Genomic DNA, 14,497 nt, shown 5'->3' on the forward strand with positions numbered 1-14,497 from the left:
CTCTGGAATGCCCTCCCGGTAACAGTTCGAGATGCTACCTCAGTAGAAGCATTTAAGTCTCACCTTAAAACTCATTTGTATACTCTAGCCTTTAAATAGACTCCCTTTTTAGACCAGTTGATCTGCCGTTTCTTTTCTTTTTCTTCTATGTCCCACTCTCCTTTGTGGAGGGAGTCCGGTCCGATCCGGTGGCCATGTACTGCTCGCCTGTGTATCGGCTGGGGACATCTCTGCGCTGCTGATCAGCCTCCGCTTGGGATGGTTTCCTGCTGGCTCCGCTGTGAACGGGACTCTCGCTGCTGTGTTGGATCCGCTTTGGACTGGACTCTCGCGACTGTGTTGGATCCATTATGGATTGATCTTTCACAGTATCATGTTCTCATATGTTCTCATAGTCATCAGTATCATCAGTATCACAGTATCATGTTCTCATAGTCATCATTGTCACCGACGTCCCACTGGGTCATTATTGTCACCGATGTCCCACTGGGTGTGAGTTTTCCTTGCCCTTATGTGGGCCTACCGAGGATGTCGTAGTGGTTTGTGCAGCCCTTTGAGACACTAGTGATTTAGGGCTATATAAGTAAACATTGATTGATTGATTGATAAAGGGGGGTTACTCATGCTCTCTTGAAATCCTTGGGTACTTGGCCTTGTTTAATTGAGAGGTTTATTATGTGTGTTATAATAGGAGCAATGGTGGAGGCAGAGTCCCTGAGGAATCTGGAGGGGATATTTTTCAAGGCCGGTGGCCTTGTTTGGTTGGAGCACGCTCAATCTATTAAGCACCTGGTCAGCTGAGACCATTTGTAATTTGAAATTGTTGTTGATTGCTCCTAGTTTTCTGTAGAAGGTGTTAATGTGTTCTACACCAAAGCGACCAGAGTGGTGGGACAGCTTGTTAACTAGAGTTGTGGCTATGCTGGTGAAAAAGGTGTTGAGTCTGCTTGCTACCTCCATTTAGTCTGTTATGAGGGAGTCACCCTCCTTGACGTGGATGGTGTTGAGTCTGGTTTTAAGTTTCTGGCTGCATCCAGGAAGCTGGTTGTTGAGAATTTTCCAGAGCTCACGTGGCTTATTTGTATTTTCCTCTATTTTGTCGTTGATATAATTCTTTTTCTCAGGATTTAGTCATTTGGTTTGTCTTAGTTCTTAATTTGTTGCATTGCTTTTTGAGAGTTGAAAGTTCAAGTACCAATTATTGTCACACACATACTAGATGTGGCGAAATTATTTTCTGCATTTGACTCATCATCCTTGATCACCCCCTGGGAGGTGAGGGGAGCAGGAATCATTTTATGGTGATTTTAACCCCCAATTCCAAACCTTAATGCCGAGTGCCAAGCAGGGAGGTAATGGGTCCCATTTTTATAGTCTTTGGTATGACTCGGCCGGGATTTGAACTCACGACCTACCGAACCACTCGGCCACTGAAAGGAGTGATTTGAGGTTATTATTATTGGGTTGTTTATTTACTTTGGTTTTACACTTTTGGTATTCGAAGTATTTTCTGTCTCTGTCTTGTATGCCAGCTAATAGGTCTGGATTCATCCATGGTTCAGAGCGGGCTTCGATCCTGACTGTTGTCACGGGAGCCGAATAATTTAGTATCGCGAGGAAAGCTGTTTTGAAGCGATCCCAAGCATCTTCAACCAGGTTGCTCGTGAGCACAGGGGACCGGTCCCACTCACCTAATTTAAGGTTGAAATTATCACTGGAGTATGTTTTAAGGGATCTGGATTGAGCTGTTATGTGACCATTGGCTTTGGTTTAGTTATTTTGCGCGTGCAGAAGGTTATATAGTGGTCACTAAGACCACAGATCATGACCCCACTATTTTTTATATAATGCCGGTCTGATGTGAGGATGAGATCTATGGTTAATTGGGTGGAATCACACACCCGTGTGGGGAGTGTTATTAGCTGGGAAAGAGCGTGGAGATTACAGAATTTGCTGTAAGATTTGAAGACAGGCGCAGCTCTGCGTTGAATATCTGTGTCCAGATCTCCAGTTATAATTTTCTCCACGTTGTCTACACCAGCTAATTGCTCTGTTTATTGCAGTTCTGAGAGTTGCTGGGTCAGGTTTGGTTTTGGAATTGGATTGCATTGTTATGGTATTGCTGTGTAGTGGTTTGTTGGACTGATTAAAAAAAATAAATAAATAAAAAACATTAAAACAATATATTAAAAAAATATATTAAAAAAAATATATATATATAGATAGATAGATAGATAGATAGATGGATAGATAGATAGATGGATAGATAGATAGATAGATAGATAGATAGATAGATAGATAGATAGATAGATAGATAGATAGATAGATAGATAGATAGATAGATAGATAGATAGATAGATAGATAGATAGATAGATAGATGGATAGATATATGGATGGATAGCTAGATAGATAGATAGATGGATAGATAGATAGATAGATAGATAGATAGATAGATAGATAGATAGATAGATAGATAGATAGATAGATAGATAGATAGATAGATAGATAGATAGATAGATAGATATATGGATAGATGGATGGATGGATGGATGGATGGATGGATAGATAGATAGATAGATAGCTAGATAGATAGATAGATAGATAGATAGATAGATAGATAGATAGATAGATGGATAGATAGATAGATAGATAGATAGATAGATAGATAGATAGATAGATAGATAGATAGATAGATAGATAGATAGATAGATAGATAGATAGATAGATAGATAGATAGATAGATAGATAGATAGATAGATAAAGCCAAAGGATATTTAAAAAGAACATGAAAACCTACCACATTCTAAAATACATTATAGAAACGATTAACATCAAAGACAAACATAATATCATGAGTGTAATATTTATTTTGTTTCTTTTCTTTTTTTCCTTTATGCTCATGTTGTTTCAATACATTGTTAATATTTGAAAATGTTTACGAAAATAAGTTTTATGTCTTTGTTTTGAAAATTTGAAATGGACAAGTTTAATTTTAATTTCAAAATAAGAAATAGTATAAAATAAAATAGTTTTACCGGGGGTGGAAAGCTGGTTGTACTTATTCCTGTCGCGAGATTTGGAAAAGACTGGTTACTTGTTTCTTTCGCGAGATCTGACAACACTGCGCGCGAACCAAACACGGCGAGGATAAAGCAAGATGGCGTCTGACGCTGAAGACGTTATTGCAGTCGTCACAGTTCAGTGTTCTTAATCTGTGCTGCCATGTACACATATATGTCCTTTATTAGACTCTATTAAATAGAGTAAACATCGTTAATAACTGTTTGCATCCGGTTATATTAGTCTGAGCGCACTTTGATGCTTCTCGAGCTAGTTTGCTTACTAGTTAGCTGCTAACAAAGAGAGGCGGAAGTGATCAAAACACATCGCTAAGCGGAGATCAAGTGTGAGTGTAAAGTGTTGTGATTGTGTGAAAATGTGCGAAAGAACGACAGCAGAGTACGAGGAGGAACTTTGTCCAACAAAAGAGGAGAGGGAGCGACAACAACAAAAACATCAAGTTGTGTTACACAGATCAGGTTTGTTTACATCTCACTCTCACATGTTTACTAACTTTATATTTGATTATTAACACTATTTCTGAATAGATTGTCGATAGGAAGATGAATTGTCATGTGAGGATGATGCACTGATTGTTTTACATTGTTCATAAAAACGAGACAGTTTCAGACACACAATATTTATGAGAGGATGATGTTCCTCTCAGTTTGTAACAATGTGTATCAACATGTTTACACAAAACTCACACAGTCACCGGGGGAATATTCCAGAGAGCAGGTTAAGTGCAAAGTCCTGAGCATGCAAAGCTCGAGAGTTTTACCTCCAAAAATAAGAGAGGTAAGACCAAGTCAGAGTCAGTTACCATGGTTACTGACGCTGTAAAACTAGCCTGATAGTTGGCAGGTTTGACAAGTTATGTATGTGTGCAAAAGCTATATGATGATGATTTAATTTTCTAGCATGATCTGGCACCTGCCCACAGTGCCAAAACCACCAGTAACTGGTGTACTGACCATGACATTACTGTCCTCGATTGGCCTGCTAACTCCCCTGACCTGAACCCCTTAGAAAATTTGTGGGGTATTGTGAAGAAAAAGCTGAAAGACACCTGACCCAATAATGCAAATTAGCTAAAGGCCACTATTAGGTCCCGGTTAGCGCCTTGCATGGCAGCTCCCGCCATCAGTGTGAGAATGTATGTGTGAATGGGTGAATGTGGAAATACTGTCTAAGCGCTTTGGGCTCCTTAAAAAGGGGTAGAAAAGCGCTATACAAGGACAACCATTTATCAGCTATGCCACAGGCTTATTGCCTCCATGCCACACCGCATTGATGCAGTATTCCGTGCACAAAGATTCCCAACTGAGTGCAATAACTGACATTTTCAAATGTTTGATTTTGTTTTGCTCTTATTAATCTTTTTTTCAAAACTTGGTCTGAGGAAATATTCTAGTTTTTTGAGATAGTATTTTTGAGTTTTCTTAAGCTGTATGCTATTATCAACAATATTAAAATAATAAAAGGCTTGCAATATTTCAGTTGGTGTATAATGAATCCAGAATGTATGACATTTTCATGTTTTTAGTTGCATTACAGAAAATAAAGGACCTTGTCATAATATTCTAATTTTCTGAGACAGTCCTGTAGTAGTTAAAATGTGTTTTGTTTGTGTCCTGTAGACATCCATCAGTTGATGGAACACCAAGAAGAATGTCTCCCTCATCTGCAGGGGGAAAGTTTCACACATCCACAGCCCGCCTTTTTTAAAGAGGAAGAGGAGGGTGAGTGTCCTGTAGAGCAGGAGGAGGCTGATCTCAGCAAGTTTCCACTGACTGTTGTCTCTGTGAAGACTGAAGAGCATGAAGACAAACCACCTGAGTCCTCACAGCTTCATCACAGTCCAAGTAAGCACAACATCCACATATCATCTAATACAATGTTTGTGACACATGTTCATCCGGGGGCCACATTTATGACTAAAGATGAAGATATATTTGCTTTTTAAAACGATCATTTAAAAATTAAAGCACCTCTCCCTGACGGTGTTTCAGTGTTATAACTTCACCTTTATTGTTAGTTTTTTAGCCAAAATGCATCCGTTCTCCCTTTTCTGTCTCCACATTGTGTCTGCTTGTAAGTACTCTGTGATTGTGTGCCGCCGAACATGCTTGTCTGCTTGTAAACCAGCAATGTCACGACGTGACTTCCATGCGGGAGCGGAGGGGTGCGGGACCGGTACGTTTCAGAGACGGTATAGTACCGAAAATGATTCATTAGGGGTACTATACCAATACCAGTATACTGTACAACCCTAATAGGTGGTATGGCCCACTTATAATTAAAATAACAAAATAATGTTAGATTTCATCAGGTATGTTCTAGCATTGTATACGTGGATGGGGGCCCTGCTTTGGAAATAATGTAGATAGATAGATAGATGGATAGATAGATGGATAGATAGATGGATAGTACTTTATTGATTCCTTCAGAAGAGCTCCCTCAGGAAAATTTAATTTCCAGCAGCAGTTTACAGAGTTGAAATCAATTTTAAAAAAAAATAAAAAATAAAACAACTAAATAAATAATGGGGGTTTAAATGGAAACAAAATAGAGAAATATTACAATAAGAATAAAAAATAAAAAGCAACAATGGGAATAAAAATATAACAGTAAAATAAGAATATAACAAGAGAAAGTAGGCAGTAGTGACCATGTTATGAAAACGTATTGCACGGTTATTGTTTTGCATCCCCTGTCATCCTAGTACCCCCCGCACCCTGCCCCAGAGAGGAGTTGTACAGTCTAATGGCGCGTGGGACAAAGGAGTTCTTGAGTCTGTTAGTCCTGCACTTGGGATGAAGCAGTCTAGCACTGAAAGGCTCCTCTGGCTACTGATAACGCTATGCAGAGGGTGACTGGCAATACACCCCACTTCCACCAAACAAAAAGGTTGCTGACCCCTGACATATATGATAAGTAAGAAGGACCATCGAGACAGAATTGGAATATTTTTAAGTTTTACTAAAGCTTTAGGAGGTCAACTTAACCGATACATTCATATCGGCTTCTCTAGTTGATCTGGCATTCAAAGGGAAAAACACACTCTTTTCACACAAAAGAAAGCTCTCCCCCCTTCCCCTCAATACCATAAGGTGATAGATACATGGGGGATGTAATCACATTCCAATGGTTTACGACCCTAACCTGGGATCTGAAGACAAAGACAGACCGGTAGAATACACAATGGAAAAGTACTAGCTACTCTCAACATGGCTATGTAAAAAGGAAGAACTGTTAAAGGGGAACATTATCACCAGACCTATGTAAGCGTCAATATATACCTTGATGTTGCAGAAAAAAGACCATGCATTTTTTTAACCGATTTCCGAACTCTAAATGGGTGAATTTTGGCGAATTAAACGCCTTTCTGTTTATCGCTCTCGAAGCGATGACGTCAACGTGACGTCACCTAGGTAGTCAACGCCATATTTCTCCACCACATTACACACGCAAGTCAAATCAGCTACGACAGAGATGGCACAGAGATGGCAAGAATGTCTGGATATCCTGCGACACTCAAAGCAGATGCATTCCCAACTAGGGATGATGTTTGATAAGGAATTATCGAGTTCGAGCCTATTATCGAATCCTCTTATCGAACCGATTCCTTATCGATTCTCTTATCGAGTCCAGATAGGTTGTTGTATATGGAAAAACACACACAATATTTGGTTTAACAAAAGCTCACTTTTATTATATAAGAAAAAAATGTAATCTAATAAATAAATAAATATTGACCGTTACCCTCCTAAAAAAACAAAATGAAATAAATAAATATTGACTGTTGTTACACAAAGTATTTTAAGTGGGATTTTTCTGAAAAACAAATATATACAGTAACACAAAAACAACCTGTCTCTGTGATCACTATATGTGTATAAATAATAATATAGTGTTAAATAAAATCAGTCCATTGGGCACCAAACTGAAAATAAATACAGCTCTCCAAAAAGTGCACTTCTGCTGTTATTGGAATATACTAACCACAGCTATTGGAACATACTAACTATAGCTATTGGAACATACTAACTACAGCTATTGGAACATACTAACTACAGCTATTGGAACATACTAACTATAGCTATTGGAACATACTAACTACAGCTATTGGAAAATACTAACTATAGCTATTGGAACATACTAACTACAGCTATTGGAAACTACTAACTACAGCTATTGGAAACTACTAACTACAGCTATTGGAACATACTAACTATAGCTATTGGAACATACTAACTACAGCTATTGGAAACTACTAACTACAGCTATTGGAACATACTAACTATAGCTATTGGAACATACTAACTACAGCTATTGGAACATACTAACTACAGCTATTGGAAAATACTAACTATAGCTATTGGAACATACTAACTACAGCTATTGGAAAATACTAACTACAGCTATTGGAACATACTAACTATAGCTATTGGAACATACTAACTACAGCTATTGGAAAACACTAACTACAGCTATTGGAACATACTAATTACAGCTGTTGGAACATACTAACTACACACACTATGACACTAAGAATGCAACAGTCATCAATTAACAATTATTTTTCCAAAAAATTAGCATGTCCGCTTTTTCTGGATCAAGTCTGATCCTCTCTTCGCTAATCGTGTCACCAGCGGTCGAAAAAACACGTTCACTTGGCGTGGAACTAGCTTGGACACACAGATAGGTTTGAGAAAGATCAAATAGGAGGGGCAGAGTGTCTCTCTTACCAAACCACCAAATGGCAGTCTTGGCCTGCATGTTGGTGCGAGGAAGGTCTCTGTACACCTGGATTTCCTGGTCTACTCTGTCTGGCATGCTCCTCATATTGCTGCTTCCTCGTTTTTTTTAGTGAAATGAAGCCATGCCTTAGAGCACTTTTTTCCGGTCCATTTTTGCTGCCTTTCCTATCTGCGCCTAATGACTGAGCTACGTGACATAATTTCTTGTGATGTCAAACGGGGCATTTGTTGTTCGGAATGGGATTTGTTCCTAGTGACTCGAATAAAGAACCAACTCTTTTTCTTTACTATAGTTGTCTCGATAACGGGTACCGGTTCTCAAAAAGTGATTCGAGTCCGAGGACTCGGTTCTTTTCTTATCCAACAACCGGGAAAACAGGTTTCGAGTATCATCCCTATTCCCAACGATAAAGTCAACAAAATCACAAAGGTGAGTTTTGTTGATGTTGTTGACTTATGTGCTAATCAGACATATTTGGTCGCAGCATGACTGCCAGCTAATCGATGCTAACATGCTATTTAGGCTAGCTATATGTACATTTGTAGTTGTATTTGCGTCCAGCTTTTCCCTCCATCCACATTTAATGCCAAACAAACACTTACCAATCGACAGATTTAAGTTGCTCCAGTGTTAATGCGGAAGTCCTGATCGTTTGGTCCGCACATTTTACCGGCGATGCAAAGGCAGACTGCCCGAGTAGCGTCAATAGCTATTCGCTCAATAGTTTCAGTTTCTTCTTCAATTTTGTTTTCGCTATCTGCCTCCATACTCCAACCATCCGTTTCAATACATGCGTAATCTGTTGAATCACTTAAACCGCTGAAATCGGAGTCTGAATCCGAGCTAATGTCACTATATTTTGCTGTGGTAACCGCAATGTTGTTTGTATTGGAATCACTGGATGACGTCACAGGAAAATGAACAGTGGCTTCGCACATAGCGAAAATCAGGCACTTTAAAGCTTTTTTTAGGGATATTCCGAGACGGGTAAAATAAAAATAAAAACTTTGAAAAATAAAATAAGCCACTGCGAACTGATTTTTAGTGGTTTTAACCCTTCTTAAATTGTGATAATGTTCCCCTTTAAACATATCAGCATCTTTCAACAATCCCCCTTCCGATCTTCTCCAAAAGATCTCTCCTACGAGAGCAACACTTCTAAAGCACGCCCTACATTAAAGTAGGTGCTGTTTTGGTTTTCGAGCAAGCTATCGATAAACAATCAAACCATAGCTATATGGGAGAGAGAAGGAAGGAGTCAACGTCATTGTCAGGGAAGGAAACTAACAGTCCCTGAAGGTCACCACTATGCTTGACCCCCTTCAGTGACATAGCAAGCCCAGAAACATGTTGGGGTTGACCTTCGACAGCTCTAACAATGATGCGGGTGCATAGAGACCTAACACAAGGGGCGATAAAGCATCCGGATGAGGCTATGACGGCCAAGAAAACGCCAATGGCGACCCGGGCCGACTTAATTAGGTCAGACCACCTGGGTGTTGTGAAGCCAATCTTTAAAGGGGCCAGAGTCACCGGAAACTTCAGTAAGTTCTTCAGACAGGGCTCGGAGGCCTTCTTAGGCCATGTGGACTGAGCCATCGGGGGCGGTGTTCATAGGAATGAAGGTGCAGCATTTGTCGGCAAACATTACATACACATCTTCCTTGGCTAGGGTGCGGTCAAGGGCTATGCGGTTCTGGACAGCCATAAGGGAGGTCAGGGCAAGTTGTTCAGCAAGTCCCTCAACAGCGTCACGAGTCAGGTTGGTCAGTCTCAACAGATTATAAAAAACATAGTTAATACGTTCTACATTCTTAGTAACAGTCACAGGGAAAATAGCACTAATGATAGGAATATTCTCAGCACCTGCACAGGATTCACACCACAATTTGTGCCGTGAAGGGACACCCCTTGGTTGTCCTGTTGCATCAAAGTATACATCATCTGGGTTTTACACTCCTCCGAGATACAATATGGCGGCATCGGCGGGAAGTCAGTGAGGTCGCGGAAACAGGAGTTCCAAGCGGTGTTAATTTGCTACCCACGAGGGTGAGTGGGATCACCAATCTAACCATAGCACAAAACCCAACGGCTGACGTCGGGATTCTAATGTACAATCTGTGCTCCCCACAATACCAAAATAAGTCAGCCCGTGCCCAAGGGCCCATTTGTGAGCCATCTATTAGACTGGTTCACCAGGACTGGTCAATGTCACCCAATTTGTTGGGGGACGAAAATGGTCCTGTGAATTGAACACACGTGTAATTCAGCTTTTGGGAAGTCGGGTGGAATTGTCAACAGGAGGGTACACATTAACCAGCATATCGCAACCTGGCGGCGTGGGTTCAGAAAATAAAGAAATAAGACAGTTTGAGCCATTTGTATCAGCCAACTTAAAAGGGGCGGGATAAGTGTGGGGAAAGGGACGTCCAGCGGAACAAGCAATACAGTCACCTAGATCTTTGCTCTTGTCCAGGCTAGTCATCCGCCTGAGCCACATGTTGCCTGCTCTCGCTCCTATGGTCTAAGTTGCTAGGTCTTCGGTGGTGATGTCGTTAGTATAACAAAGATAGAGGTCACGGCCACGGTAATTGCTATTACGTCCCCCGCAATTCATCACACTGCACAGGTCAAAAAATTAAGTCTTGCTGTCCCCCTTGACCAAGTCTATTTCAAGTCCGCCATATGTTCTAAGACATTTCTAAATAAATAAATAAATGGGTTGTACTTGTACAGCGCTTTTCTACCTTCAAGGTACTCAAAGCGCTTTGACACTACTTCCACATTTACCCATTCACACACACATTCACACACTGATGGAGGGAGCTGCCATGCAAGGCGCTAACCAGCACCCATCAGGAGCAAGGGTGAAGTGCTCAGGACACAACGGACATGACGAGGTTGGTACTAGGTGGGGATTGAACCAGGGACCCTCGGGTTGCGCACCGCCACTCTACCACTGCACCATTTGTCAGTCACTGTCGTCAAAAAGGAGGGACTGAGGCACAAGGACAGTAGAACAAGCCCAAGCACCAGTCCCTCAGGGAATACTGCTGAGTATAACATCCTGCCTTTCGTCTATCAAAATCAAGGTGATTTAGTTAACAAAATGGGGATCAACATCAAATTTTTCATTTATTTCAAAGATGCAAAAAGCTACGTGGAGAAAAAGCAAGAGAAACTAAGAAACAATTAGCATATGGACCAGTCACAAGCATCCATCCATCCATCCATTTTCTACCGCTTATTCCCTTTGGGGTTGCGGGGGGCGCTGGTGCCTATCTCAGCTACAATCGTGCGGAAGGCGGGTACACCCTGGACAAGTCGCTACCTGATCGCAGGGCCAACACAGATAGACAGACAATATTCACACTCACATTCACACACTAGGGCCAATTTAGTGTTGCCAATCAACCAGGTGCATATCTTTGGAAGTGGGAGGAAGCCGGAGTACCCGGAGGGAACCCACGCAGTCACGGGGAGAACATGCAAACTCCACACAGAAAGATCCCGAGCCCGAGCTTGAACCCAGGATTACTCAGGACCTTCATATTGTGAGGCAGACACACTAACCCCTCTCCTACCGTGCTGCCCAAGGTCTCAAGCAATGATATAAATATAGCAGTTAAGCAAGTCTGGAAGATCTGCACGACGGTAGACGGCAACTCAAAGGTGGGAGATCTCTCTCAGCGTCATCTTCCGGGCCCCTTCTTTGGCAGGTTCCTCAGCCGGAGTGCAGAGGGGGAGGTGGTACCGGGTGTCCCCTTTACCAGCTAGTCGAAGGGCGTGGGGCCGTCCGTTCCACAACCTTGAAGGGACCAATCCACCTGGGCTCCGTCCACCTGCGTTTGATGACCTTGACCCTGACACTCTCAGCGGGCGTAAGGGAATTTGGAGTGGCGGGCTGTCATCCTCGAATCTGTACAGAGGAACTGGCACACAAATTCTGCATTTTGTAAAAATACCATTTTGGTCTCACGCTTATTGCTTCTTCCAAGGAAGCTGCTTGTCCTGGGAAGGGCTGACCTATGCAGTTCATAAGGGGAAAAATTCAAAGGGCGGAAAAAACAATTTTATTCACAGACATTCGAATGATCATTAATGCTAATGGCAACATGTCAATCCAAATCAATTTGGTCTGTGCACAGATTTTAGCCAATTTTGTCTTGATGTTTTGGTTCATTCTCTCTACTTTGGGACTGAGGATGGTTCACAGAGCCGAACCTGTATTCTAGTCCGAGAGCCTTTTCAACCAAGGCTAGGTGAGTATTTTTCAAATGGGTGCCGTTGTCTGACTTAATCTTTTTGGGGAAACCATGTCGGGCTATTAGGTCATTTGCAAGCCATTTAATTACTGATTTTGCATCCTCCTTTGAGGTTGGGGTTGCTTCCAGCCAACCACTGCAATTGTCAACACAAGTCAGCAAGTACCTTTTCCATTTTCCCTATGATCAATCCGGTAATTGATCATACTGTATCAATGAAATCAAAAACTTGTTGCGCTCAAACTCGACACAATCCACCCTTACCTTCTCCCCCTTCTGTTTCTGAAAAATGGACTGTGTTAGTGGTACTATCACTTTCAGAAACATCGAAGAAAAAGGGCCGCTCATAGCCAAGCTCAGCAAGAGCAGAGGCGGAGGACAGGTCATGTTTGAGGTCAATGGAAGCCATTTCAGCCTCTGTGGACCACTGGGGGATGGCATTAGGGTAGGGGACGTCTTAGCGATATCAACCCTACATTTAATGAAATTATTCAATATGGTGAAAGCCACAAAATATGCTTATATGTATATATATTTATATATATATATATATATATATATATATATATATATATATATATATATATATATATATATATATATATATATACATTAGAAAAATACTAACCTTATGGCGGATGCTTTTGCAATAGTAATTTGATATTTTACAACACCACACCTAGTGGCCACAATAATTTTTTAAGTCAATCTGTTGTAGAAAGTTAAATGATGCGAACACGTTTGTTACTGAATACTTTCTATCAGACTTCTGTCTTGGCAACTTTTGTATGTAATAAGCAACTATAATTATTTGATATGTTTAAATGTGTTGTTTTAGCTTAGCTGTTGTGTAGCCTACAGCAGGGGTGTCCAAAGTGCAGCCCATAGCTATGTCTTTAACAGACAACTGAAAAAATTGAAAATGCGGTTATTTGCGTGTTTATTCAATCAGCGGCAGCTACGCCCTGTTTCATCATTCGACCTAAGTCTTTGGTTTCGTAGGCGGGACAGAGAGCAAGGGAACAATGTGAGACAGCAATTGTGTCGATCTTAGACCATGCTAGTTGTTGCAAGGATAGGTCAACATGGGAAGCCACACCTTGAGTTCCAACATGTATAGAAGTCAAAGGCCTCCTGGAATTAGTCATCTAACTGGTGATCATAACATGTGGCGGGTCGGGTGGCTGTTCACACGGACGCAGCTCAGTCAGCCAGGGCTTTCAATGATAGAACGGTTGGAGCAGTCCTTGTCCTTAACTCGTTAAAGGGAGGAGGCGTACCCAGTACATGTCAGCCATTTCTGGTGCTTCAGGCTGGTATATGAGCTGATGCTCATGGAGGAGCCTTCGTATTGGTGTCTCAGTTTGGTGGTTGTGCCGTCAGGTAACACCAGGAAGTTTCCTTCTGTGCGATATTGAATGTCAGGGTGTGGTTTGTAAAGCAGGTCATTACCAAGCAGGCAAGGTGTGTGCAGATCGACCACGAAGGGGTGCTTCAATGAGTGTCCACCAATCTGAACCGGAAGTGGTTTAGTGACAGGTATCATTCTTGTGATCCCAGCGAAGCACACAGTTTCTTTGGAACCACCGCTTTCAGAAATGAGTGTGTGGCACCAGTGTCAATCATGAACTGATAACATTGTCCGTTGAAAACTATGAACAGCAGGGGGGCTCCCTGTATTTCCGGCTGGGGATCCTGCTTTGGGCGTCCTTTGCCACGCTTGTATGATGTTTTTGCTGCAAATCGGAGCCTGTCTCGATCAGAGGAGTTAGGACAGTCACATGACCAGTGACCCGGCTGGTTGTAAGCAAAAAAGTTTCCACTCTGGACTGACCTTGGAGCACCGCGTTCACCACCTGAGTCTGAGGGTCTAGTTTCAAGTCTTTTGAGGATTCTTTCCTCCATCTGTTGGAGCTCAAAAGCAAGTTCACCCACTGCTGAATATACTTTAGCTGATTTTTGACCTTTCGGTTCTTTTGACATTTTAGCTTCAGCGATCTGTAAATTGAGGAGTTGTTTCCTTGCTGCTCTATCACCAGCCTTGTCGTTATCCTCCTGCTTGGTCCAATTCTGCATATGACGTTTAAAACCACAGCATTAATTGTCTTATTAAACTTTAAATCAATACTCCTAATTCAAAGGTTTTATGTGCTACTTCATGTAATTTAAGTACAATTTTAAATCAACTAAAAAATGTCTGTATATTTGCAATTACTCCTGTCGTGTTTGATAGGCAAAATAAAAGCATGCATTTAATTTTGTTAATTTATTACCATGCCGTAAAAGCCAGATCTCTAGAGGTCCCTAAAAATGTTAAATCCACATGTGTTTACGTCAATAAAACACCCAATTCTAAACATGGGGTCAGAACTCCATGACCTCCCTGCACATTCAAACCAACCACAAC

General features: G+C 41.4%; 1 protein-coding gene across 5 annotated transcripts in view; it reads left to right on the forward strand.

The window, feature by feature from the left end:
• Nucleotides 1-3,109: 3,109 nt before the first annotated feature.
• Nucleotides 3,110-14,497, forward strand: part of LOC133545422 (gastrula zinc finger protein XlCGF57.1-like) — a 36,022-nt gene continuing 24,634 nt past the window's right edge. For 3 of the 5 annotated variants that reach the window (XR_009804824.1, XM_061891010.1, XM_061891011.1), the window contains exons 1-2: nt 3,110-3,540; nt 4,702-4,926. Coding sequence is in view for 4 of the 5 variants with exons in the window: in XM_061891010.1 (XP_061746994.1) it covers nt 3,438-3,540; nt 4,702-4,926 (328 nt within the window). In the remaining variant the exon portion in view is untranslated. The remainder of the gene's footprint in view (nt 3,541-4,701; nt 4,927-14,497) is intronic. The other 2 variants (XM_061891012.1, XM_061891009.1) reach the window with 1 other exon arrangement.

The sequence above is a fragment of the Nerophis ophidion genome, linkage group LG28 (assembly GCF_033978795.1).
Source record: "Nerophis ophidion isolate RoL-2023_Sa linkage group LG28, RoL_Noph_v1.0, whole genome shotgun sequence".
Classification (NCBI taxonomy): domain Eukaryota; kingdom Metazoa; phylum Chordata; class Actinopteri; order Syngnathiformes; family Syngnathidae; genus Nerophis; species Nerophis ophidion.